The sequence below is a fragment of the Scyliorhinus canicula genome, chromosome 19, assembly GCF_902713615.1.
Source record: "Scyliorhinus canicula chromosome 19, sScyCan1.1, whole genome shotgun sequence".
Lineage (NCBI taxonomy): Eukaryota > Metazoa > Chordata > Chondrichthyes > Carcharhiniformes > Scyliorhinidae > Scyliorhinus > Scyliorhinus canicula.
In genome coordinates this window covers 38,206,071-38,233,433 of record NC_052164.1, presented here as the reverse complement: position 1 = coordinate 38,233,433, position 27,363 = coordinate 38,206,071, and the positions used below count along the sequence as shown (strand labels likewise).

Sequence of the window (27,363 nt, the reverse complement as noted above, 5' to 3'; positions counted from 1 at the left end):
GACCGCGAGGGAGGCGAGCCCCTGCGACTGCGAGGGAGGCGAGCCCCTGCGACTGCGAGGGAGGCGAGTCCCTGCGACCGCGAGTGGGGCGAGCCCCTGCGACCGCGAGGGAGGCGAGCCCCTGCGACCGCGAGGGAGGTGAGCCCCTGCGACCGCGAGGGAGGCGAGCCCCTGCGACTGCGAGGGAGGCGAGCCCCTGCGACTGCGAGGGAGGCGAGCCCCTGCGACTGCGAGGGAGGCGAGCCCCTGCGACCGCGAGGGAGGCGAGGCCCTGCGACCGCGAGGGAGGCGAACCCCTGCGACTGCGAGGGAGGCGAACCCCTGCGACTGCGAGGGAGGCGAGCCCCTGCGACTGCGAGGGAGGCGAACCCCTGCGACTGCGAGGGAGGCGAACCCCTGCGACTGCGAGGGAGGCGAGGCCCTGCGACCGCGAGGGAGGTGAGCCCCTGCGACTGCGAGGGAGGCGAGCCCCTGCGACTGCGAGGGAGGCGAGCCCCTGCGACCGTGAGGGAGGCGAGCCCCTGCGACTGCGAGGGAGGCGAGCCCCTGCGACCGCGAGGGAGGGAGAGAGAGGTGTAGGTGAGCGTGTGAGAGAGAGGGTGTGCGTGATCGTGTACTAGAGAGGGGGTGGGTGAGTGGGTGAGCGATAGAGCTGGTAAGTGTGTATGTGAGAAAGGGTGAGTGTGTGAGTTGGCGAGTGTGTGAGAGGGAGGGGGATGTGTAAGAGTTCTTTGTGTGTGAATGTGAGGGAGATGCGAGTGTGTGTGAAGGAGCACAGTGACTGTGCATGTGTGAGGGAGAGGTGCACGTGACTGATTGAGAATCAGCTTTCCAGCATCATGCCTCCCATTAAAAATGTTAAATGGGCAGACTTAAGTATTTTTTTATTAAGATAATTTTTTAATAGCTACCAGATTACCCACTCCTAATGTGGCAACTACTTCCAGGTGTTAACGTTAAAGCGCCATTGTAGAGTGGCTTGGCCAGGAGTTAATGTGTACCGGTGAATGTATTTGTGCCTCTTCCTAAGATATGCATCTTATCGCGAGAAAAGACTGATTTACATTGTGTTTGCAACTATTTTGTAGCAAAAAAAGAGGGCATTGAGATGAGAATGCTTGGGGTTCCCCAATGCTATTGGGAGGTCACTAGGGGTTCCGTGGCTCAAACAGTTTGGAAAATTGTACTGGTTAAGAGTTGAATTGTTTTGTAAATGCTGCGATTTCTTTGCAGTCACTTTCTTAACATCAGTTGATGGCTCTGTGATTGATTATCCTTAGAAAATCAGTTTTGGCCTTCAATTTCACCATTGCTAGTCACTCTACTTACGGAATGCAGGGGCAATGAAAGAAAGACAAAGCCTACATTTAGACAGCACCTCTGATGATGTCCCAAATTACTTTACAGTCAATTAGATACTTTTGAGTTGCAGCCACTGGTATAATATAGGCAATGTTATCCCAAGAAAAGGAATTTGTGGAATGTTTAAGAGATGGCTTTTTGGAGCAGCTTGTGACAGAGCGTACTAGGGAACAGGCAATTCTGGATTTGGTGGTGTGTAATGAGGCAGACTTGATTAGGGAACTTGAGGTGAAGGAACCCTTAAGGAGCAGCGACCATAATATGATAGTTTACCCTGCAGTTGAGAGGGAGAAGCTGCAATCAGATGTATTACAATTAAATAAGGGTAACTACAAAGACATGAGGGAGGAGCTGGCCAGAGTTGATTGGAAAAGGAGCTTAGCAGGGAAGACAGTGGAACAGCAATGGCAGAGGTTTTGGGGGGTTATTCGGGAGGCACAACAGAAATTCATCCCAAGCAGGAGGAAACATGCTAACGGGAGGAAAAGGTATCCATGGCTGACGAGGGAAGTCGAGGGAAGTCAAGGACAGCATAAAGGATAAAGAAAAAGCATACTAAGTGTTGGGCATTAGTCGGAAGCCTGAGGATTGGGAAGCCTTTAAAAGCGTCGCAGGGGACGACTAAAAAAGCAATAAGGGGGGAGAAGATGAAGTATGAGTGCAAGCCAGCTAGTAATATAAAGGAAGATAGGAATTTTTTTTCAATGTATAAAAGGTAAGGGAGAGGCAAAAATAGACATTGACCACTGCAAAATGTAGCTGGAGAAGTAATAATTGGAAACAAAGCAACGGCAGACGAACTGAATAGTTACTTTGTATCAGTCTTCACGGTGGGAGACACCAGTGGGATGCCAGAGCTCCAGGAGAAGCAGGGGGCAGAGGTGAGTGCAATGACCATTACTAAGGAGAAGGTTCAGGGGAAACTGAAAGGTTTGAAAGTGGATAAATCACCTGGACCGGATTGACTGCGCCCCAGGGTTCTAAAAGAGATAGCGCTCAGGAGATTGTGGAGTCATTGGTGGTGATCTTTCAGGAATCACTGGAGGCAGGAAGGGTGCCAGAGGACTAGAAAGTGGCAAATGTCACACCCCTGTTTAAGAAGGGAGGGAGGCAGAAGACGGGAAATTATAGGCTGGTTAGCCTGACTTCGGTCATTGGTAAGATTTTAGAGTCCATTATTAAAGATGAGATTACGGAGTACTTGGAAGTGCATGATAAAATAGGACTGAGCCAGCATAGCTTCGTCAAGGGGAGGTCACGTCTGACAAATCTGCTCGAGTTCTTTGAGGAAGTAACAAGGAAGTTAAACAAAGGAGAACTAGTGGACGTGATTTATTTAGATTTCCAGAATGCCTTTGACAAGGTGCCACACAGGAGACTGTTAAATAAGTGAAGAGCACATGGTGTTAAGGGTAAGATCCTGGCATGGATAGAGGATTGGCTGACTGGCAGAAGGCAGCGAGTGGGGATAAAGGGGTCTTTTTCAGGATGGCAGCCGGTGACTAGTGGTGTGCCTCAGGGGACCACAACTTTTTACAATATCCATTAATGATCTGGAAGAAGGAACTGAAGGCACTGTTGCTAAGTTTACAGATGATACAAAGATCTGTAGAGGGGCAGGTAGTATTGAGGAAGCAGGCGGCTGGAGAACGACATGGACAGGCTCGGAGAGTGGGCAAAGAAGTGGCAGATAGAATACAATGTGGAAAAGTGAGGTTATGTACTTTGGAAGGAGAAATGCAGGCATAGACTATTTTCTAAATGGGAAGGTGCTTAGGAAATCAGAAGCACAAACGGCTTGGGAGTCCTTGTTCACGATTCTCTTAAGGTTAACATGCAGGTTCAATCAGCAGTTAGGAAGGTAAATGCAATGTTCGCATTCTTGTCGAGAGGGCTAGAATACAAGACCAGGGATGTACTTCTGAGGCTATATACGGCTCTGGTCAGACCCCATTTGGAGTATTGTGAGCAGTTTTGTGCCTCGTATCAAAGGAAGGATGTGTTGGCCTTGGGAAGTGTCCAGAGGAGGTTCACAAGAATGATCCCTGGAATGAAGAGCTTGTCGTATGAGGAACGGTTGAGATCACTGGGTCTGTACTCGTTGGGAGTTGAGAACAGTGAGGGGGGAACTTATTTAAACTTACAGGATACTGTGAGGCCTGGAGAGAATGGACGTGGAGAGGATGTTTCCACTTGTAGGAAAAACTAGAAGCAGAGGACACAATCTCAGACTAAAGGGATGATCCTTTAAAACAGGGATGAGGAGGAATTTCTTCAGCCAGAGGGTGGTAAATCTGTGGAACACTTTGCCGCAGAAGGCTGTGGAAGTCAAATCACTGAGTGTCTAAGACAGAGATAGATAGGTTTTTGATCAATAAGGGGTTATGGGGAGGAGAATGGGGATGAGAAAAATCAATAAGGGGATCAGGGGTTATGGGGAGAAGGCAGGAGAATTGAGATGAAAAAAATATCAGCCGCGATGGGCCGAATGGCCTAATTCTGCTCCGATGTCTTATGGTTATCAAATAGCAAGCAGGCTCAAATGCTAAATGGCCACCTCCTGCTCCTAATACGGATGTTTGTAAGTCATTTTGACGGATGCAATGAGCTAGGCTAGATGGCCTTTGTCATCCATGATTATCTTGCAATAGAGAGATATATCATACCTGGAGTTTTTTTTTCTTGCTGGTAGATTTTTACTAAGCAGGCTTTGTGGGGTGAAACTGCTCGGACATGAGTGCGTAAGGAGCTCATAATGAAACACTAACCTGTTTTACACTGCACATGATTCTCAAATTTCTTTTCCACTGACTTCAATCTTATCATTTTTTCTACTCATCTATTATCCCACTCTATCTGGGTCAGAATTCTGCGGTCGTTGGGGTTTATTTTTCCCGCTGGCAGCGCACACCCCCGCCAGTGGCTTACCCGGCGGTGTGGGGTGGCTTCAATAGGAAACCCCATTGACAAGTGGCGGGAAGGTAGAATCCTTCCACCAGCAAACGGTGCGCCGCTGAGAAACACGCGGCTGGGGGAACCAGACAATCCCAACCCTTGACTTTTTTGAGGTTTCAAAATACCCTGATACAATTGTGTTCCATAGTAGATATTTAAAATATATTGTAGTGAGAAGCAGCAAGGTCTTCAGACTTGCAGATCAAGAAAACAGAGATAAAATTGTGAACTATTCAGTCTTTGACCTCTGGCCAAGTTGTGTCACACAGAGACACTTCAGGACTCCAGCGTTTCTCACCAACAGAGAAGACCTATGTTGTGCAATCATTATACTTTGTTGCTCTGGGGTCATTTGATCTTTCTACCCTGTGAGACTACTGATAAAATATAATTCGATTACATCCCTTGCTTGAAATAATTAGATTGAATATCAAAGATCCAAGCAGGAGAAACTCTTCTACTCTTACACTAAATGATCTTGTGCAGTGTATCATGCTTTCAAATATTGAATCTTTCTCACAAATATTAATTTACCATGGTGCAATGTGCAAAACATGTTAATGAGGGCTCAGGTACTCACCCAAATCAGTATTATTTTTTATCATTATATTATAAATAACTACTAGGATATTTTCCAGTCAAATTAACAATATTGCACAATGCTGTTAAAGCAAAATTTGTACCCTCTGGTTTGTTTACTGGTTGTGGTGGGATTACCTGTAGGGCACAAACCTACACTGCATTATTTCTTTGTTGCTCTTAATACTCAGGAGTCAGGCTCAATATATAATCAGAATATATGGGCAGCACAGTGGTGCAGCGGTTAGCACTGCTGCCTCACGGCAACGAGGTCCCAGGTTTGATCCCGGCTCTGGGTCACTGTCCGTGTGGAGTTTCACATTCTCCCCGTGTTTGCGTGGGTTTCGCCCCCACAACCCGAAGATGTGCAGGGTAGGTGGATTGGCAACGTAAATTGCCCTTAATTGGAAAAAATGAATTGGGTACGCTAAATTTATATTTAAAAAATAAATAAGTAAAAAATAAATAATCAGAAGATATTTGTAGCTAGATCCCAGCTATGGTTATCATTTTACCAGGACTGTGCTTGTTTGATAAATTGATCAGTGAATCCTGAAAGGGGAAAAAAAAATATCATGCATGATTGAAGGCGAGGATTTGGGGGGGGGCGGGCCAGAAGAGATAAGAGGCCCGGAAATAGGAGGAGAAGAAGGGCTCATGATTTCTCTCCCTGGCCCTGCTGGTCACATCAATATCCAGTGTAGTGTTAAAATTACGGAACATTAACTTCCAAATTCTCATAGAAAACATAATGCAGAATGTTTGCTGTTATTTCAAGTCTTGCAATCCTACCTCCATTTCCATGCGGCCCATACCCATGACATCATACTTGACGATAATAGGAATTGGATCCGTCCTTCCTAAAACAGGAAAACAAGATAGTTGTAGCAAGTATAACAGCATTCAATTATAATTATTCGCTCAGAGGGTCTGGTGGGTAAAGATCTTGCCTGAGAGTGCAGAGGCCAGAAAGCTACAGTGAACCAAACAGAAGCCATTCTCACAGCTTAGAGTTTTATCAGCACTCATCACAAGTTTTTCTCATATAAAAGTGAAAATTAGATATTGTGCAGGTGCAATATCTGCAAACTGAAATTAAAATTGCTCAAATTGAAACAATGTGAAGAATCTATTTTATCATGTCATCATTAACCATGCTGAAAACAGAAGTTGCAAATGCACTGAATGGGTTAATATTTCAAAAATGTAATAATTTAAAATGCGACGACATTATTATACAGCTAGATTTAACTTCTTAAACAAGGACAGGGGGAAAATATTTGCATTTATTTTTCTTATGGATTTAGGTGATGCATTAGCCAATGATTTATTTAGATTTTTTTCCAAACTGGACGGACATCTTTTAATTGATATAATTTTTAAGTTTTCTTTTTTTTTCAATATGGCAGAGGAAGGAAGGGGGGGGGGGGAGAAAGGAAGATGGAACAAAATACTTGGCAGTCACATGTTGAAGTCTTGTGAAGATTTTGTATAAAATGGAGGAGCTTAGATGGGTGTGTGCATTCACAAATGCATGCTTGATGCGTCTGCATGCTCGCTCGTGTCCACGCGTGCATGCTCATGCACGTGGTTCCACAATAGATTGAATAGCTTTCGACAGAACAGGTTGATATAATAAATTAGAGGCAATTTAAAAGATCCTTGGCAGATGAATGAAAAATGAGCATTGTGATAACACAACAGACTAAATATTGTTATGTGCAAATTATGAGATTCCTGAATGCCACCGATAAAGATATCAAACTGTAAATGACAATGAAGCCTTTTAGGGTGCTCACTTGCAATTAGTTCCAAATATTTTGCACAACAAAGTGGGGGTGGAGGTTGGAAAATCACCCAAGGCGGTTCGAATTCAACAGAAATTTAATAGACTTTTAGGTTTGCATGGATACATTTGCTGACCCACAAAGTTGAATGTATTCATAGAACAAATCATTGAAGCAGTTAATGACTACGGTTCCGTTCTTTTCATGAACGTAATAAATTTATTCAGTAATAAATTCAGACTTTGAAGTGGACCCTCATAGGGTTGGAATCAATATAATTAACAACCCTTTAAAATGAAATTTAACAAGCCATACTACAAGACTTAATTTTCCCAGGGGGAATCGGGAGAGGGAACAGACTTTTATCTGCCACCATTCAACAATCAAGTGTAAGAGTAAGTGCACAAAATATTTTAACATTTTACTCAATCTAATTAAGTAGTTTTAAAACACGTTTTTAATCCAAACATTGGATGAAGTATGTAAAGAAATCTGGTGATTTGCTATTACCAATTCCACCACCAGAGGCTTCACTTAATACACATTTGATAAGGTTGGGCTTAGAAAGTACTAAGCACATACCTTTCTCTGCATTCAGGTTTTTATGGTCAAACTTGACAGAGTATTAACCCAGTGATCCAAAAATTAGCATTCATCAAAATTATAATTGAATATAAGCCATGGTAGTCAATTAAGAACAGCAATTTGTTCACCATCACTGAAATACTTTCAGATTTTGGACCAAACACACTGAGTCTAAGCTGTGAAAAGGACTTTTTGCAAAGAAAATTAAACTTTCAACAGTACTAATCCAACTATATTTACGAGTATACAAATCTTTTATCCACTCAACCAGCCAAACAAAGCAAATGGGACAGCCTAGCACTTTACTACCACATGTCTAAGTCAGTACACACTCAACAGCTGTTTGCTGAGCTGTGACGGAACAGATTACTTACCTTAGATGCTCATCTATTTCAGAGAAATATAAGCTAATTTCTAGACAGCAAAATTATGTAATTTGATTTGCAGGATTGACCAAGCAATTTATAAGCACATTTTAATTAGCTTTAATGATTTAGGTGCAAGCCAAATCACAAAATAGCATATTAGACAAAAGGGTGCAGATTTAATCTGTACAAGAAGAATTCTACAAAACATGGAATGTTATAGAAGTCATTGACTTGTATAACATATTTGGGGGTGTTGTGAAGGGACTCAGACTAGGTTGCTGTACAGATTAACATAATATTTCTCATACAATTATTAGTTGCACTCGTGAATGGTTTTATATTGATTTATTTGCAGTAGCAAGTGCAAGTGCCCAGCAAATGGGTAAAATCAACTCTTGGGCAATACTAGAAGTTGATATTGGTTGGATTTGAATTTTAAAAAAACACAAAACAACAGTCTCTTCTCAGCATTTACTTCCTAATGGACAACAATTAACACTCAGGACAGATGCATTTTAAATAACTTTACTAAGAAAAAAAGGTAATGAATATCAAGCAGCAGAATGAACGCTAAACAGAGAAGGAAAATAAGCCTTTCATATTGGTGCACTGATGACAAAGAGGGATAGTAATTCAGTCTGAAAAAAAAATTACCACTGCTAAGTTTACCATCACCACAACATCTCCGCGATCAAAATGCTGTAAAAAAGAAATACCATTTGTTAGGTGGAAATAGTGAAGAAACAAGCGTTTAGCAAAAGAGGACAGTACAAGGTATTAGTGAAGATAGGGGCAGCTTTATGATCCATTCTTAGCACTGTTTTTCCTGCCCATGATTCTATTTCTTTTCTTAGCAGTATGGAGGAAAGTAATTTAGCTTTTCATCTCCTGTTTTTAAGTACACTTTCACTCGGTAATGCAGCGCCTCATCTCCTGTTTTTAAGTACACTTTCCCTCCATGTTCTCCATTTGAAGGATTCACAATGTGACATATAACACAGAACCTGGAAACTCTATAAATCCAAACAGATATGCATAATCAGAATCTTCATCAGCGACTGCTCCATAGAAGTTTGAACTACTTGATGACAAGGTACCAAGAGTAATGACTTGTTTGTATACCATTGTATTCTTGAACTTTAGAACCGAGATGACTTTGGACCAGACATTATTGCTTCAACTTCGTAAGTGAACTTTTCTCTCATTGATGAGAGAATACTGATTTCATTTTTCATCCTCTAACTAGAAAAAAAAATGAAAATCTGTACCTGACCAGCTAGTTGCAGAGACTCTTTCAGCAATAGCTTGCATTTTCCTCTATATATATATTTATTCATGAAAAGTCAAATTTTTGAGACCAATTTTTTTTAATGTTCGGCTGCAATTGGAAAGACGAGAGTAAAACCAACTAATATTTCTCAATGTGGGTTAAGATAGCAAAAACAAAATCAGAATTGCCATAAAAGTTACAAATAAATTACGATGGTTTATTAACAATGGAGATGAGAAATGCAGCTTTATTTTCATTTGATGAAAGGGAGAGTCAGATGTCATAGGTAGACTATTATATGGTAATGTTTGAGGGAGTGACATTCATGTTTGATTTGGGCCACAATGGATGGTGTGGTACAGGGAACAGGCCAGCAGAGGGAAAAAGGCATATAGGCCAAAATCTGGAACTACTAAATAAGGCCCTGGCCGGAATGGATATTGGCTGCTGGCCAGACCGCTCAAGTCAGCACAGAAACTAATTAGCACTAAATGGAACTTTATGATCACCCAATTACAGTATTTAGCACGTTAACACGAAAGAACAAAAAGACCATGCTATGAATATGTAGCTAACTTCAAGACACTAGAAGAATGATAAACAAAGAGGCCATCAGACTCCATAATTGGCTATTCGCTGATCAGACAGAAGTGTTTCAGGGGACAATGGATCTTGATTAAATCACACGGGTTAAACAGGAGTCTCTTGTTTATTTCAATTAACAAGTTCAGTCTTGATGGGACAATAGAACTCAGGCCAAGTGTGAAATGAAATGAAAATGAAAATCACTTATTGTCACGAGTAGGCTTCAATGAAGTTACTGTGAAAAGCCCCTAGTCGCCACATTCCGGCGCCTGTCCGGGGAGGCTGGTACGGGAATCGAACTGTGGGCCTGCTTGGTATGCTTTAAAAGCCAGCGAATTAGCTGAGTGAGCTAAACCAGCCCCAGTGTATTGTGTCTCAGCACTAACAGAACCTGGATAAAAGAAGGGTTATCAGAACACATAGTCAGCGACAACCCTGGAACACCTGGAAGCAAACATTGCAGAAGTGGAGCCCTGAGCTCCGAGAAGAGATCCACACTGAGTGATCGTAGCCTGGCCAGCCTCCTTCACTGGTGCGGGTAATATCTAGATCTCAGTAGTGAATCTGAGTTGGTGGTGATTTAACCTGAGGGTCACCATACCTCAGGCGAGGGGCAAGGTTGAGAAAGCGGGGCCTTCATGAATAACCTCAACCTGTACAGGAATTGAACCCAAGTTGTTACCGTTGCTGCACATCACGAACCAGCCGTCCAGCCAACTGAGCTAACCAGCCCCCCAAAGGGTTTCAGCAGCAGATAAGCTGAGGCAGGGGCAGCGTGAATCTATTTTACAGTGCCAGAAGTAGGCAGTCATTGTAATAACATGGATGTGTGGTCGGAAGCTCCTGGTGGGCTCAAGTGCAAAACAAAGTTGCAAACAGTCAGGTTCAATAATAAAAGTGGCCAAGAAATCACTACCAAGTCACACCTTTCTTGTGCTCATGATGAAAAAAGATAATACAGATTTTCTCTGAATTTGTTGGGAAAATCACAGCAAGCTTAATGTGCGTACTCCTTCATTAGTGTGTAAATAACCCAGGAATTTGTGATGAGGAAGAGATACAGAGTGATTTACAAATTGTCACAAACTGCTGAATGATTCTTGCCGCTCTACCATCGGTAAGTGCCCCTTCTTGCAAGGCTATCAAACTCCCTGTGCTTCCAAAAATGACAGCATTTGTGCTGCTAAAACAAATTAGGCATATCACAGAAAATTAGGGCTGGTATTCCACAATGGAAGAGTCCTTTTAATAACCAGATTTATGTTCCTGCAAAGCCTCTCAATCTCCCTGACCCAAAAAGGAATAACAAGCTGCAAGTCTTAATCTTGCAGTAAATCTTGCCGAGCATTGTCAAATTGAAACATTTTTCCTTTCCATCACTTTGTCTCAATCTTATCTTTCTTTTGCTCGCTTTATTTCTCTTTTCGTATCTAATTATATATAAATTCTCCCCATTTCCTTCGGTGATTAGTTTCTTTCTTTAAATCCTTAAATCAAATTGGTTGAGGAGCTTGATAGGCGGCATGGGAGTACAGTGGTTAGCACTGTTGCCTCACAGCACCAAGGACCCGGGTTCAATTCCGGGCTTGGGTCACGTGTGCGCGGAGACTGCACATTCTCCGTGTGGGTTTCCTCCAGGTGCCCCGGTTTCCTCCCACAAGTCCCGAAGGATGTGCTTGTTAGGTGAATTGGACATTCTAAATTCCCCCTCTGTGTACCCAAACAGGCACCAGAGTGTGGCGACTAGGGGATTTTTGCAGTAATTTAATTGCGACACTAATAAAGATTACATTGTTAGTGTCATTGTTTATCTTTATGAGACGTCCCTTTGGCCTCACCCCTTCATCAATTGCAAGGTTCAAGTTTTTTTCAAACTGAAGGGTGGCCAAACAGATCTAAAATAGGACACCACTCAGTGATGTGCTGCTCCAACAAATTGTCAATGTTTTAGAGATGGAATGGATACATTGTTTAATGCAGTGCATTATACTGCTGCTTAGATGAAATAACATTCCTTCAATGTACCAAAATCTCAACATTATGCAAACAAAGTCTCAGATTATTGTTTGGTATGGGATATTGGAGATGGGGAAATACTTGCATTGAATTTGAGTTTCAGGCACAGGCTCATTATCATGGTTGGCATGCTCAGTGCATTTGGTCTTGTAGAAGTATTTACAGGCAGTCCTCAGCTTTACGATGTTCAAGTTATGATAAATGGCACTTATGACGTTTAGAAATTGACACTGTTTCCACTTTCCCAATACGGTTTGAACTTAACAACACCACACGTGACGGTCATACAGGTGCATTGACATTCAGTTGTTTGTTCCAACACATTTTTACAATATTTGGCACCTTTGCTTTTCCCCAACTTTCTTCAATTTAGAGCTTCCTGCCACATAAAAGTGGCAGAAAAGTGTAAATCTGGTGCCAGTGATGTTTCTTCTTCTAAGAGTACAACATTCTGGGTTATTTTGGCAAAAATACGAGTATCAGACCTTGATTCAGTGACCAATACCCCATTTATAATATTGTTCTTATGGGGGAGAAAAAGAAAATCACTTCTAAGGGTTACAATGTATCGACTTAAGACACAGTTTTCAGGAACCAGCTGTGTCATAAGTCCAAGGACTGTCTGTATAGTTCATTTTCATTCTATTCTTGCAACATCCACATTTAAAGGTGTGAAAATTAGTTTCCAACATTACAACACAAAGCAAGATGAAAGAATTTATGAAACATGATATAAGCAGTTAAAAATCAAATGAGCAATGCTCCAAAACTAGAAATATACCCAACTGAAAAATCTCTTTCAAAGAAGTAGTTTTACTCTTTTAATATTATGAAGCACAAATTACAAAATAAAGTTTTTATTGTAGAATGTATAGCATTGAACTCAGTTTTCTTTTGTTGGTACAACATGCAATACAATGAATAAACATCCTCCGGGTTACCATTGACCAGAAACTGAACTAGCCATATAAATACTGTGGCTACAAGAGCAGGTCAGAGGCCTGGAATCCTGCGGTGAGTAACTCACCCACTGACTCCCGAATGCCTGTCATAGAATCGTAGAATTTACAGTGCAGAAGGAGGCCATTCAGCCCATCAAGTCTGCACCGGCCCTTGGAAAGAGCACCCTACTTAAGCCCCACACCTCCACCGTATCCCCTTTATCCCCATAACCCCACCTAACCTTTTTGGACACTAAGGGCAATTTGGAATGGCCAATCCACCTAACCTGCACATCTTTGTCCACCATTGACAAGGCTCAAGTCAGGAATGTGACGGAATGCTTTTCATTTGCTTGGAATAGTGCAGCTTTAACAACACCAGAAGCTGAATACCAACCAAGACAAAGAAGCCTGCTTGATTGGCACCCCATCCACAAACATTCACTCCCTCCACCACCAACACACAGTGGCAACAGTGTGTACCATCTACAAGATGCACTGCAGGAACTCACCAAGGTTTCTTAGACAGCACCTTCCAGACTCTCAACCACTCCCATCTGGAAGGACAAGGGCAGTAGACACATGGGAACACTACCACCTGGAAATTTCCCTCCAAGCTACTCACACCCTGCCTTGGAAATATATCGCCGTTCCTTCGCTCTCACTGGATCAGAATCCAACTCCCTCCCTAACAGCACTGTGGGTGTACCGACACATGTTGACTGCAGTGGCTCAAGAAGGCAGCTCACCACCACCATCTCTCATGGGTAATTAGGAATTGGCAATAAATGCTGGTTTGGCCAGCTACGCCCACATCACATAGCTGATTTTAAAAAGCCATGTCTTTTTCAGAGATGCTTATTTTGAAAGACTGGTTGATCAAATATTCTGATGAAACCTAGTACTTAAGAAAGTATTAAAAACACCAATCAAGTATTATTGATTTCTGAAATATCATTACTCGATTCACAGATAAGAAATTCAAACCCACCCATTTTCACAGGTTTCCTCAACCTGAATTAAAGGTAAGCAAATTCAGCATTTAAGTCGTGCCCAAGTCTTCCTTCCTAGCCACCCCCACTCAGAATTTGTAGTTTACAAAGCAATTTAAAAGTATTGAATTTGATCACTCATGCAAGTCAGGACTTGTTCTTGTGACAATTGTTTAAAATCTATAGATAATAAGTTCATTATTTCATTGCATTTACAGCAAACTTTTCCAATCTTCACTTCACTAATCAACACAAAAATGTATTTCAAATTATGACAATTACCATAGCTCAAAAAAATCATTTCTCAGTGGGGTGTGCGTTACTTTTATTTTCATTAACTGCATGGCGGAACATTTTTGTCCACACACAGATAAGTTAATTGCAAAAAAATGTTGTCCTTTGTGTACAAAGCATAAGCATAAATGTTTAATGTGAAAAGCCGAGCAATAAATTATAAAGAAGTTTCAGCATGTGGAGAAATAAGTGATGCAGAACTTTTCTTTACTAAAAGCTGCAAACCCCCAAATGAGTTGCAGTTGTTGGTGAAGGCTTACAATACATAAGTTCAGTTACATGAATTGTACATTCTGAAGTTGATGTTGAGTGCTTATCACTTCTGAAGTGATAATATAGGAATAACGCTTGTGTTTGTCTGGCCCCTGCCAAATCTACCTTAAATCCTGTGCAATTTCAATTTTGCATTTTAAATCCAATTATGCTTCTAATCACTTGGTAAATGACATCTTTATCGGATGTGCACTGTACTATTGTCAATAGCCTATGGTTGTCATTTTGATCAAGTGGGCGGCATGGTGGACCAATGGTCAGCACTGCTGCAGCACAGCGTCAAGGCCTCAGGTTCGATCGCAGTCCCGGATCACTGACCATGTGGAGTTTGTACATTCTTCCCATGTCAGCGTGGGTCAAACCTCCACAACCCAAAAGATATGCAAGGTAGGTGAATTGGCCACACTAAAGTGCCCCTTAATTGGAAAAAATTTTAAAAATAAGAATTTTGATCAAGGATAAAAGAAACGCATTAATGTTTGGTTCTGAGATTGCAAATTCCAAATTCCAAATGTAAATTGCAAATTCCAGCCAACCAGAGTCAATTGAGGCAACACATTACAGCCTAACTGATCACCCATTCTGTAGTTAACCCCAAAACTACTGAAGTAGATGTAAAAAGGGCACATCCTTATTCAACTTACATATTACATATTATTCAATACTTTAAAGTGATGCAGGCTATCAATTTTCCTCGCTGATGGAAAAATGCCCCGTTGCCATTGTTAGTAAGATTGCAGGTAAAAACAGAAATGGAATTCACACCTGAAAGAAGTCTAATTGAAAATTCAGCACAAGAATCCTGTGATGTTATTAAGCAAAGTCTGTTTTTAAATAATGCATGGGTCAAGAAGTAGTCACCTAAATTTTGCAAAGCAAAAATGTGTAAAGTAACACAATGGAGCCCTGCATTTTACTGATCTTCACATGTCTCAACACAATTTCTAATATTTATTTAGGTACATTTTCTGTGCACGTTTGTTTTCTTCTTAAAAATGATGAAATGTTACATGCCAAAAGTAGACATACGTTTAACAAAAATGATCCATTTGGGATGAAAAACAATTTTTAGTATGTTCTTGTAATGGCTGGGCAGTACTTGAGAGTGAAAGGGTACTTAACAGAACTGAAGATGAACAGTGCATTTTTACCAGTATTTTACAATCATTTTGCTAAGTTTTCCAACATATCTGAAGTCATGCTGCAAAGGAGTCAGTAGAAATAACTTAAGTATTAAAATTCCTTTGTATATTAAACAATAGATTTTCCATTACATGACGGCATCTTGCCAATTCTTTTACCTCATCGACAAAGACAAAAATTAAAATGGGTTGTTTTCGTTTTAGTGAACAGCACAGACAACGAGAATAAAAGCATTTAAGTAGACATACCAATGAACACAGCAAATGCAATGAATGCATAACATTTTCATTTTACACCTTGGGTAATAGCCTTGTGCTTCACCATATAAATTAGTTTTAAACAGCGAGTCATTATAATAAAACATTATGCCACTTGGCTAAACTTGGGAATATTGCAGACATTTCCTTGATAACATAGGAATAGCAATGTTTAAAACTGTAACTGATGTAACATTAATACATGGAAAAGTATCAAAGGTCACTGAGTATTTTCAATAAATGAAGAAAACACTTCCCCCAGTGCCAGATCTCAATGTAGAATTTTCTAGTCAACAAATGTTTCCATTATATAGAGCTGTGCTATTTGAACACAGCCTCGCTATTAATAATCAATGGTGGAACAATAATAACATCAGATACTCTTGACGATGCTAAGCCTTCTTCATATGATAATTTCACAAGTTCCAGAAACTGAAATCAGCAAGTGAGTTCAAATGGGAACTGTCCAATACCTTGGACTCCAACAGCTTAACGGACAAACGTATTGTGATGCTGCATCACTCAACAATGTGGTCCTTTCTTTGTGCTAAGCTAGTGGGCCAATGTTGGTCAGAGTAATGATGAAAGCTTGTATTCAGAACCAGGGAGGAGTACAAAAAGTAAATTATTCAGTGACTCCTAATGAAAGTAGTCACGCATAGATGTTCAGGAAACTGCCCTACCAATAGCTTTGTGATGTTTTCCATCTAGGTTTTTAAATTAAGAATGCATGTGTCAAGAGTATAGAGGCTTTTCCATACCTCAGTAACCCTTACCCTCTTTAGGAAGGTAAAGGAGGGAATATTTTTGAAACAGTCAAGTAGCTGCGAACAAAGGAAATAGGAGTAGGTCGTTCGGCCCCTCAAGCCAGTTCACCATCCCTGTAAAAACTTTGTATGTTTCAGTAAGATCGTCCCTCATTCTCCTGAACTCTACAGAACGTAGGCCCAGTCTCCTCAATCACTCCTCTAAGACAATCCCTCCATCCCAGGAATTAGCCAGATGAACCTTGGGTGCACTCCCTCTATGGCAGGTATATCCTGCTTTATATATGGAAACCAATTTTCACACTAAGGTTCTATACAGCTGCAGCAAAACTTCTTTATTATTGTGCTCAAAACTTCTTGCAATCAAGGCCAACATCCCATTTGCCTTCCTAATTGCCGCATGTTCGCTTTCAGGCAAGGATACCCAGGTTCCTTTGGACATCAACACTTCCCAATCTCTCACCATCTAAAAACCTCTGCATTTCTGATTTTCCTACCAAACTGGAGAACTTCACATTTTTTCACACCATATTCCATTCGCCATGTTCTTGCCCATTCACACACTGTCAAAATCCCTTTGAAGCCTCTTTGCATCCTCCTCAACTCACATTTCCACCTAATTTGGGTGATCAGCAAACTTGGAAATATTACATTTGATTCCCAAATCCAAATAATTGATCTAGATTGTGAATAGCTTCTTCCCAAACACGTATCCTTACATAGAACATAACAGCGCAGTACAGGCCCTTCGGCCCTCGATGTTGCGCCGTCCTGTGAAACCCCTCTAAAGCCCATCTACACTATTCCCTTATCGTCCATATGTCTATCCAATAACCATTTGAATGCGTTTAGTGTTGGCGAGTCCACTACTGTTGCAGGCAGGGCATTCCACGCCCGTACTACTCTCTGAGTAAAGAACCTACCTCTGACATCATTCCTATATCTATCTCCCCTCAATTTAAAGCTATGTCCCCTCGTGCTGGACATCACCATCCGAGGAAAAAGGCTCTCAATGTCCACCCTATCTAATCCTCCGATCATCTTGTATGCCTCAATTAAGTCACCTCTAACCTTCTTCCAACAAAAACAGCCTCAAGTCCTTCAGCCTTTCCTTATAAGATCTTCCCTCCATACCAGGCAACATCCTTGTATATCTCCTCTGTACCCTTTCCAATGCCTCCCCATCCTTCCTATAATGTGGCGACCAGAACTGCACGCAATACTCCAAATGCGGCTGCACCAGAGTTTTATATAACTGCAACATGACCTCATGGCTCCGAAACTCAATTCCTCTACCAATAAAAGCTAACACACCATACGCCTTCTTAACAACCCTCTCAACCTGGGTGGCAACTTTCAGGGATCTATGGACATGGACACCGAGATCTCTCTGCTCGTCCACACTACCAAGAATCTTACCATTAGCCCAGTACTCTGTCTTCCTGTTATTCCTTCCAAAATGAATCACCTCACACTTTTCTGCATTAAACTCCATTTGCCACCTGTCAGCCCAGCTCTGCAGCTTATCTATGTCCCTCTGTAACTTGTAACATCCTTCTGTACTGTCCACAACTCCACCAACTTTAGTGCCATCTGCAAATTTACTTACCCATCCTTCTACGTCCTCCTCCAGGTCATTTATAAAAATGACAAACAGCAGCGGCCCCAAAACAGATCCTTGTGGTACACCACTAGTAACTGGATACCAGTCAGAACATTTCCCATCAACCACCACCCTTTGTCTTCTATCAGCTAGCCAATTTCTGATCCAAACTGCTAAATCATCCTGAATCCCATGCCTCTGTATTTCCTGCAATAGCCTACCGTGGGAAACCTTATCAAACACTTTGCTGAAATCCATATACACCACATCAACTGCTTTACCCTCATCCACCTGTTTGGTCACCTTCTCGAAGAACTCAATGAAGTTTGTGAGGCACGACCTACGGTGTCCCGCGAGTCGTAGCCTGCCAACCTGAAAATGACTCTTTTATTCTTACTCTGCTTTCTGTATGTTAACCAATTTTCATTCCATGCCAGTAGGTTACTCTGAAGCTCAGCACTGCCAAGCATAAAACGTGATGTAACGGCAGAGTGAGCCTTTTAAAGTGCAAAAGAAATGACCAAATTAGTAGTGATGAGTGAGAAAATGGCACCCTCACAGAATGAATAAATGTAATGGTTGGGCTGTTAGCAAATTTAAGTTAGGATAGCAAATAGGAGAGGGACTGGTTAGCTCAGTTGACAAGACAACTTATAGGGGCTGGTTTAGCATACTGGGCTAAATCGCTGGCTTTTAAAGCAGACCGAGGCAGGCCAGCAGCACAGTTCAATTCCCGTTACAGCCTCCCCGAACAGGCGCCGGAATGTGGCGATAGGGGCTTTTCACAGTAACTTCATTGAAGCCTACTCGTGACAATAAGCGATTTTCATTTCATTTTTTCATTTTCAACTAACGTGCAGATCAGATTAATGCCAACAAGAGAGTTTGATGCCCAATCTGGCTAAGGTGGACTTGCGGACTGCCTCCCTGTCCTATCCATTGTAAAACAAACATGTGTAGGATCAGAATTCTCTCTAATTGGAGGTTTATTAAATATAAAACACCAGAAGCTTCATGGACATAAACAAGGCAAACAAACAAGCCAATCCTCAACACACAATGGCAATCTATACTGCAAGGGGTTAATCTTCAAAAGCATGTCGCTACTCTGTAAAGACACTGAGACATTGCCATCTCAAGACAAAACAGAGGCCATCAGTCAATTCATTACTGCGCAGGAGGCGGCCATTTTATCTATTGTGCCAGCACCAGCTCTTCAAAGAAATGAAAATGTAGTTCCATGCCCCTGCTTTTTCCCCATGCCCTTGCACATTTTTTCTATTCAAATAATCATCTCATGCCTTCTTGAATGCCCCAATGCAACCTGCCTCCACCACACTTCCAGGCAGTGCATTCCAGGCCCGCACTATATATGTGAAAGGTTTTTTTATCACCTCACATTTGCTTCTTTTGCAAATCACTTGAAGACCATAAGACAAAGGAGCAGAATTAGGCCATTAGGCCCATCGAGTATGCTCCACCATTCAATCATGGTTGATATGTTTCTCATCCCCATTCTCCTACCTTCTTGCATAATCCCGGATCCCCTTATTAATCAAGAACCTATCTATCTCGGTCTTAAAGACACTCAGTGACTTGGCCTCCACAGCCTTCTGCGGCAATGGGGTCCACAGATTCACCACCCTCTGGCTGAAGAAATTCCTCCTCATCTCTATTTTTAAGGGTCTGAGGCTGTGCCCTCAAATTCTAGTTTCTCCTACTAGTGGAAACATCGTCTCCACGTTCACTCTATCTAGGCTGCTCAGTATTCTGTAAGTTTCAATGAGATCCCCCCTCATCCTTCTAAACTCCATACACTACGGATCCAGAGTCCTTAACTGCTCCTCATATGGCAAGTCCTTCATTCCGGGGATCATTCTGGCGAACCTCCTCTGGACCCCCTCCAAGATCAGCATGTCCTTCCTTAGATATGGGGTTCAAAACTGCTAACGATATTCCAAAAGGGGTCTGACCAGAGCCGTATACTGCCTCAACAATAGTTCCTAGCTCTTGCATTCTAGCCCTCTCAACATGAATGCTAAAATTGCATTTGCCTTCCGAACTGCCAACTGAGCCTGCATGTTAACCTTCAGAGATTCCTGAACTAGGACTCCTACATACCCATGTGCTTCTGATTTTCAAAGCCTTTTCCCATTTAAAAAAGTCTATGCCTCTATTCTTCCTACCAAAGTACATAACCTCACACTTTTCCACATTGTATTGCCACTTTTTTGGTCACTGTCCTCGCATGCCCAGGTCTTTCTGCAGCCTCCCTGTTTCCTCAACACAATCTGTCGCTCTACATACCTTTGTGTAATCTGAAACAATGCCCTCAGTTCCTTCTTCCAGATCATTAATCTATATCGTGAATAGCTGTGGCGAGAACACTGACCCCTGTGGAACACACTAGCCACCGACTGCCATCCTGAAAAGACCCCTTCATCCCAACTCTCTGCCTTCTGCCAATCAGCCAATCCTCTATCCACGGCAGTACCTTGCCCCTAACACAATGGGCTCTCGCCTTATTTAGCATCCTCCTGCACGGCACCATGTCAAAGGCCTTCTGAAAATCCAAATAGATCACTTCCACTGGTTCTCCTTTATTGAACTTCCTCATTTCCTCTTCAAAGAACTCTTAACTGAATTGTCAGGCATGACCTCCCTTTGAAGAATCTGTGCTGACTCAGTCCTATTTTATTCAGACCTTTCAGTTTCCCCAGCACTTCTCCTTACTGATGGCCACTATACTCAGCTCTGTCCCCTGACTCTTTTGAAGTTCTGGCATACCACTGGTGTTTCCCACTGTGAAGACGGATGTAAAGTACCTATTCAGTTCCTCTGACATTTCTTTGATCCCTATTACTACTTCTCCAGCCTCATTTTCCAGTGGTCCAATGTCCATTCTTGCCTCTCTCTTACTTTTTATATATCCAAAAAAAACTCATGAAGGGCAGCACGGTTGCGTAGTGGATACCACTGGGACTACAGCGCTGAGGACCCTGGTTCGAATCCCAGCCCTGGGTCACTGCCCATTTAGAGTTTGCACATTCTCCCCGTGTCTGTGTGGGTTTCACCCCCACAACCCAAAGATGTGCAGGTTAGGTGGATTGGCCATGCTAAATTGCCCCTTAATTGGAAAAAGAAACAATAATTGGGGACTCTAAATTTATTTTAAAAAACCTCTTGCAATCTTCTTTTATATTACTATACAGGGGCTGGTTTAGCTCACTCGGCTAAACCGCTGGCTTTTAAAGCAGACCAAGCTGGCCAGCAGCATGGTTCGATTCCCGTACCAGCCTCCCCGGACAGGCGCCGGAATGTGGCGACTAGGGGCTTTTTACAGTAACTTCATTGAAGCCTACTTGTAACAATAAGCGATTTTCATTTCATTAGCTAGCTTACACTCATATTTCACCTTCGCCCCCCTTATTGCTTTTTTTAGTGTCCTCGGATTGCTTTTAAAGGCTTTCCAATAATCCTTGCCACATTGTATGCTTTTTCCTTTGCTTTTATGCTGTCTTTGACTAACTTTGTCAGCCATGGTTGTCTTGTCCTCCCTTTAGCATGTTTCCTCCTCCTCGAGGTGAATTTCTGTTTTGCCTCCTGAATAACTCCCCAAAACTGCTATTGCTGTTCAACTGTCTTCCCTGATAGTCTCCCTTTCCAATCAACTCCAGACAGATCTTGACTCATGTATTTGTAGTTACCTTTTTCAATTGTAAAACCACTACATCTGATTCCAGCTTCTCCCTCTCAAACTGCAGAGTGAATGCTATCATATTGTGGTCACTGGCCCCTAAGGGTTCCTTCTTAAGATCCCTAATCAAGTCTGACCAAATCCAGAAATGCTTGTTCCCAGTGGGCTCTACCACAAGATGCTCCAAAAAACCATCTCGAAGACATTCCACAAATTCCTTTTCTTGGGATCCACTCTTAACCTGATTTTCCCAGTCCAGCTGCAGACTGAAGTCACTCATGAATGTAATTTTTGCCTTTCTTATATCTTTTTCTATCTCCTGATTTATTTTCTGCCCCTGACTACGCTTGGGGACCTTACATAACTCCCGTTAGGGTCTTTCTTCCTTTGTGGTTCCTCAACTCTGCCCAGACAAATTCTACGCCTTACAACCCTGTATCGCTTCTTACTAACAATGCAACCCCGCCCCCTCTCCCCATCTGCTTATCCTTTCGATAGGACACATATCTTGGATATTTAGATCCCAGCCCTGATCCCCTTGAAGAATGTTTCTGTGATACATCGTACCCACCAATTGCGATGTGCAACAAGCTAATTTACCTTGTTTCGTATACTGCGCGCATTTAGGTACAACACCCTCAGTCTTGTGTTGACTGACTGAAGTTAGGGGCAGCACAGTGGTGCAGTTGTTAGCACTACTGCCTCACAGCGTCCAGGACCCGGGGTCGATCCCGGCCAGAGGTCACTGTCTGTGTGGAGTTTGCACATTCTCCCAGTGTCAGCGTGGGTCTCATCCCCACAATTCAAAGATGTACAGGTTGGTGAATTGGCCACGCTAAATTTCCCCTTAACTGGAAAAAAAGAATTGGGTACTCTAAATTTATTTTTATACGGTCAATGTAGCAGAAAATCGAGCAGGAACAATTTCCAGCAGAACCCATATATAAAAAAAAGAGATGGCACAGTGGTTAGCACTGCTGCCTCATAGCCCCAGGGACCTGGGTTCAATTCTGGTCTTGGGTGTGGAGTTTGCACTTTCTCCTGTGTCTGCATGGGTTTCCTCCGGGTGCTCCGGTTTCCTCCCACAGTCCAAAGATCTGCAGGTTAGGTGGATTCGCCATGCTAAATTGCTCATCATCCAAAAGGTTAGGACGGGTGACTGAGTACGGGGATAAGATGGAGGCGTGGGCTTAAGTACGGTACACTTTCCAAGGGCCATGCAGACTTGATGGGCCGAATGGCCTCTTTCTGAACTGTAGGGTTTCTAAACCTTAGATCACAGCCACTTTCCATAGGCTCTGTTCTATTACATGTTCTGAAAAGCCCTGATGTGGAGATGCCGGCGTTGGACTGGGGTCAGCACAGTAAGAAGTCTTACACCAGGTTAAAGTCCAACAGGTTTGTTTCAAATCACTAGCTTTCGGAGCACTGCTCCTTCCTCACTGCTCCGAAAGCTAGTGATTTGAAACAAACCTGTTGGACTTTAACCTGCTGTTGTAAGACTTCTTAATGTTCTGAAAACTCTAACCTCTCCTGAGCCCTCAGCCCCTTTAACTCATTTAAAGTCCTCCTCATAATCTGCACTCTCACCTCCTCCTCTAACTTTGATTTTCTAATTTTTCATACAACTGAACACCCTCTCCCTCCCACCCATACCCTGACTATTTAGTTTACAGCTCTATCTACAGCCCTAGATATGCGATTCGCCAGGACTCTTGTCCCAGCTTAATTCAGGTGAAGACAGTCCCATCGGAATAGCTCCCTCCTTCCCCAGTACTGGTGCCAATGTCCCATGAATTCACACCCATTTCTCCCACACATCATCCTTTGACCACGCATTTACCTCTTTAATCTTATTAACCCTGTACCAATTAGCTCTTGGCTCAGGTAGTAATCCAGAGATTATTATCTCTACGGTTCTGCTTTTTAATTTATCCCCTAGCTACTCATATTCCCTTAGCAGAACTTCTGTCCTCATTCTACCTATGCTGTTGGTACCTACGTGGACCACAACAACTGGATCTTTACCCTCCCACTCCAAGTTCTTCTGCAACCCAGATGAGATATCCCAAACCTGAGCAGCAGGCAGGCCATACATCCTTGGGGACTCTTGATCCTGGACACAGAGAACAGTGACTACATTTATTCCCCCCCACCACCGCACTCGAATGGCTCCCTGTACCACGGTGTTGTGGTCAGTTTGCTCATCCTCCCCAAAGTCTCTGCTCCATCCGGACAGGGAGCAAAAATCACAAACCAGTTGACAAGGACAAGGGCATACGCACCTGCAACCTTATCGCCTGGATCCCTCTACCACCTCACTTGCAGCCACACCCTCCAGTTCCTGACCACTGGCCGAATTCCAGAAAGTCAATCTAAGGTGCGTGAGTATCTCCTGAAAGAGAGCATCCAGGTCTCTCCCCCTCCCTGATAGGTCGCACCGTCCGATGCTCAGACTCCAGCTCCTAAACTCTGAGCCGAAGTTGCTCAAGCAACCAATACTTCCTACAGATGAGTTTATGGGGACCGCAATGGGGACTATCAACTCCCACATCAAGCAGGGACAACATATCGCCTGACCCTGCATCTCTATTTTATTTAATTTAGTTCTTTAATTTAAATTTCCAGCTGGTTTATAGTCTTCCTGACCTGTAAATTTCTCCTTTTTACATCTAACTGAAAGTAAATTAGAACAGGTAATGCAAATTTGCATTTACTTACCAGCCAATGAACTTACTGCATTCCTATGATGTCAATCTTTGCTTCTCGCACTCTGTTTATGGTGAGCACCAATCCCACTGGTCGAGCACCGCCTCTCCCCCGGTGCCGCCCCTCTCCCCCGGCGCCGTCCCTCTCCCCCGGGCGCCACCCCTCTGCCCCCGGCACCGCCCTTCTCACCCCGGCAACGCCACACCGCGGCGCCGCCTCTCCCCCCGGTAACGCCTCTCTCTCCAGCACCGCCTCTTTCCTCCACGCCGCCTCTCTCCTCCTGGCGCCGCCTGTAACCCCATCGCCACCTCTCCCCCCAGCACCGCCGGTCTCCCCAGCACCGCCGGTCTCTCCCACACTGCGCCTTTCCCCCACGCTGCCTCTCTCCTCCCTGCGCCGCCTGTAACCCCAACGCCGCCTCCCCCCCGCCCCCCCCCCCCCGGCGTCGCCTCTCCCCCCGGCGCCCCCTCTCTCTCCGGCGCCCTCTCTCCCCCGGCGCCGCCTCTCTCCTCCCGGCGCCGCCTCTCTCCTCCCGGCGCCGCCTCTCTCCTCCCGGCGCCGCCTCTCTCCTCCCGGCGCCGCCTCTCTCCTCCCGGCGCCGCCTCTCTCCTCCCGGCGCCGCCTCTCTCCTCCCGGCGCCGCCTCTCTCCTCCCGGCGCCGCCTCTCTCCCCCCGGCGCCGCCTCTCTCCTCCCAGCGCTGCCTCTCTCCGCAGCACTGCCTCTCTCCCCGGCGCCGCCTCTCTCCCCTGCACTGTGTCTTTCCCCCTCGCCGCCTCTCTCCTCCCTGCGCCGCCTGTAACCCCATCGCCACCTCCTCCCCCCCAGCGCCGCCTCTTACCCCGGCGACGCCTCTCCCCCCGGCGACGCCTCTCTCCCCCGCACTGCGTCTTTCCCCCACGCCGCCTCTCTCCTCCCTGCGCCGCCTGCAACCCCATCGCCGCCTCACCCCCCCCCCAGTGCCGCCTCAACCCCTGGCGACGCCTCTCCCCCCGGCGCCGCCTGTAACCCCATCGCCACCTCTCTCTCCCACACTGCGTCTTTCACCCACGATGCCTCTCTCCTCCCTGCGCCGCCTGTCACCATATCGCCGCCTCCCCCCCCCAGCGCCGCCTCTCTCCCCCGCACTGAGTGTTTCCCCCACGCCGCCTCTCTCCTCCCTGCATCACCTGTAACCCCATCGCCGCCTCTACCCCCGGCGGCGCCTCTCCCCCCCCGGCGCCGCCTCTTCTCCTCCCCCCTCCTCTCCCCCCCCCCCCCCCCCCCCCCCCCCCCCCCCCCGGCGCCTCTCTCCCCTTAAATTTCCCCGAGAAATCACCATCTATTCCAGCCTCGAAAACATTCATGGATGGAGCATTAGAATCATCTGGCATTATAATTCACAACCCTATAAATGATTGAGCTTACCCAGTGGCTATGCCCCCATATTCTCGGCTGTCCTGCCAGGGGAAAGAACCTTTGTGTCTGACCTGTGAAGCACCTTGAGAAACTTGTTTGTTTCAATGAGATCACCTCTCAGCCTTCTGATCTTCAGAGAATATAGACCCAATGTACGCAGATTCTCATCATAGGACATAGAATCATGGAATTTACAGTGCATACGGAGACAATTCGGCCCATCGAGTCTGCACCGGTCCCTGACAAGAACACCCCACCCAAGCCCTCACCTCCACCCCATCCCTGCAACCCAACCCAACCTTTTTGGACACCAAGCGCAATTTAGCATGTCCAATCCACCTAACCCGCACATCTTTGGACTGTGGGATGAAACCGGATCACCCGGAGGAAACCCACGCACACACGGGGAGAATATTTCCGCACAGTGACCCAAGCTGGGAATCGAACCTAGGACCCTGGAGCTATGAAGCAACAGTGCTAACCACTATGCTACCGTGCCGATATATCTTTAAATTTGTTATGTAAAGGTATTAAGGGATATGGGACAACAGTGTGCAGTCAATCTGCAGATCGGCCAAGATCTTGTTGAATGGTGGAACAGGTTAGAGGGGTTGGTTTAGCACAGTGGGCTAAACAGCTGGCTTGGAATGCAAAACAAGGCAGCAGCATGGGTTCAATTCCCGTACCGGCCTCCCCGAACAGGCGACGGAATGTGGCGACTAGGGGCTTTTCACAGTAACTTCATTGAAGCCTACTTGTGACAATAAGTGATTAGTATTATTAAATGGCCATCTGCAGCTCCTATGCACTGACAGCAGCTAGTTTTGCACCCTAACACAAGTTAGCATAATTAACATCCCACAGCAATATGACTCAGTATACTCATGAAAAAAGCAGAGGGAGGAAGAAAATGCAGGCTCTGAACATCGAGCACGACTTCTGTCCAGCTGTAACTAACATGATACAAAAAAAACAATGAAAAATCCGGCAGTTTCTGCATATTGGTAGATCCAATGCAGGTGGGAGCAATAAAATAAATGGCAGAGCCATCAGGAGCATTGACAGAGATTTGAGTGTGCATCAGCACAGAACCTTAAAAGTGGCAGCACAGGTAGAAATGGCGATAAAGAAAGCATATGGCATGCTTGCCTTCATCAGACAGGCATTTAATAATAAAGTCTGCAAATTATATTACTGTTATACAGAACATTGATTAGGCGACATTTGGAATACTGTGTCCAATTCTGGTCACAACACTACCAGAAGGACATGGAGGCTTTCGAGAGAGTACAGAAAATGTTTACCAGGCTGTTACCTGGTATGGAGGGGAGTAGCTATCAGGAGAGATTGAAGAAACTGCAATTGTTCTCCCTAGAAAGACGGAGGCTCAGGGGCGACCTGATAGAAGTTTATAAAATTACGAGGGTATTGAACAGTTGGAGGCTTTTTCCCAAGGTGGAAATGACAATCTCAAGAGGGCTCAAGTTCAAGGTGAGGAGGGCTAGGTCCAGTGGAGATTTGCGGGTGAAGTTTTTTTTTAAACACAGAGGGTGGTGGTGGCCTGGAATGCACTGTCAAGTGATGTGGGTGAGGCAGATATGTTAGCGACCATTAAGACTTATCTAGATAGACACATGAACAGACGGGTACAGAGGGGGGCAGGGGGCGAGAGGGGCGGGGGGCGAGAGGGGCAGGGGGGGCAGGCGGCGGGAGGGGCAGGGAGCGGGAGGGGCAGGGTGCGGGAGGAGCAGGGAGCGGGAGTGGCAGGGAGCGGTAGTGGCAGG

The 27,363-nt window shown here is 44.4% G+C and overlaps 1 protein-coding gene across 13 annotated transcripts in view; it reads right to left on the bottom strand.

Moving 5' to 3' along the window:
• Positions 1 to 27,363, bottom strand: part of gpatch8 (G patch domain containing 8) — a 212,368-nt gene that overhangs the window by 108,782 nt on the left and 76,223 nt on the right. For 5 of the 13 annotated variants that reach the window (XM_038778715.1, XM_038778717.1, XM_038778716.1 and 2 more), the window contains one exon: positions 5,689 to 5,756. The exons of 4 other annotated variants lie outside the window; for them this stretch is intronic. In XM_038778715.1, the coding sequence (XP_038634643.1) occupies positions 5,689 to 5,756 (68 nt within the window). Of the gene's footprint in view, positions 1 to 5,688; positions 5,757 to 8,290; positions 8,336 to 27,363 lie in introns of all 13 variants that reach the window. 4 more of the 13 variants (XM_038778722.1, XM_038778721.1, XM_038778723.1 and 1 more) reach the window with 1 other exon arrangement.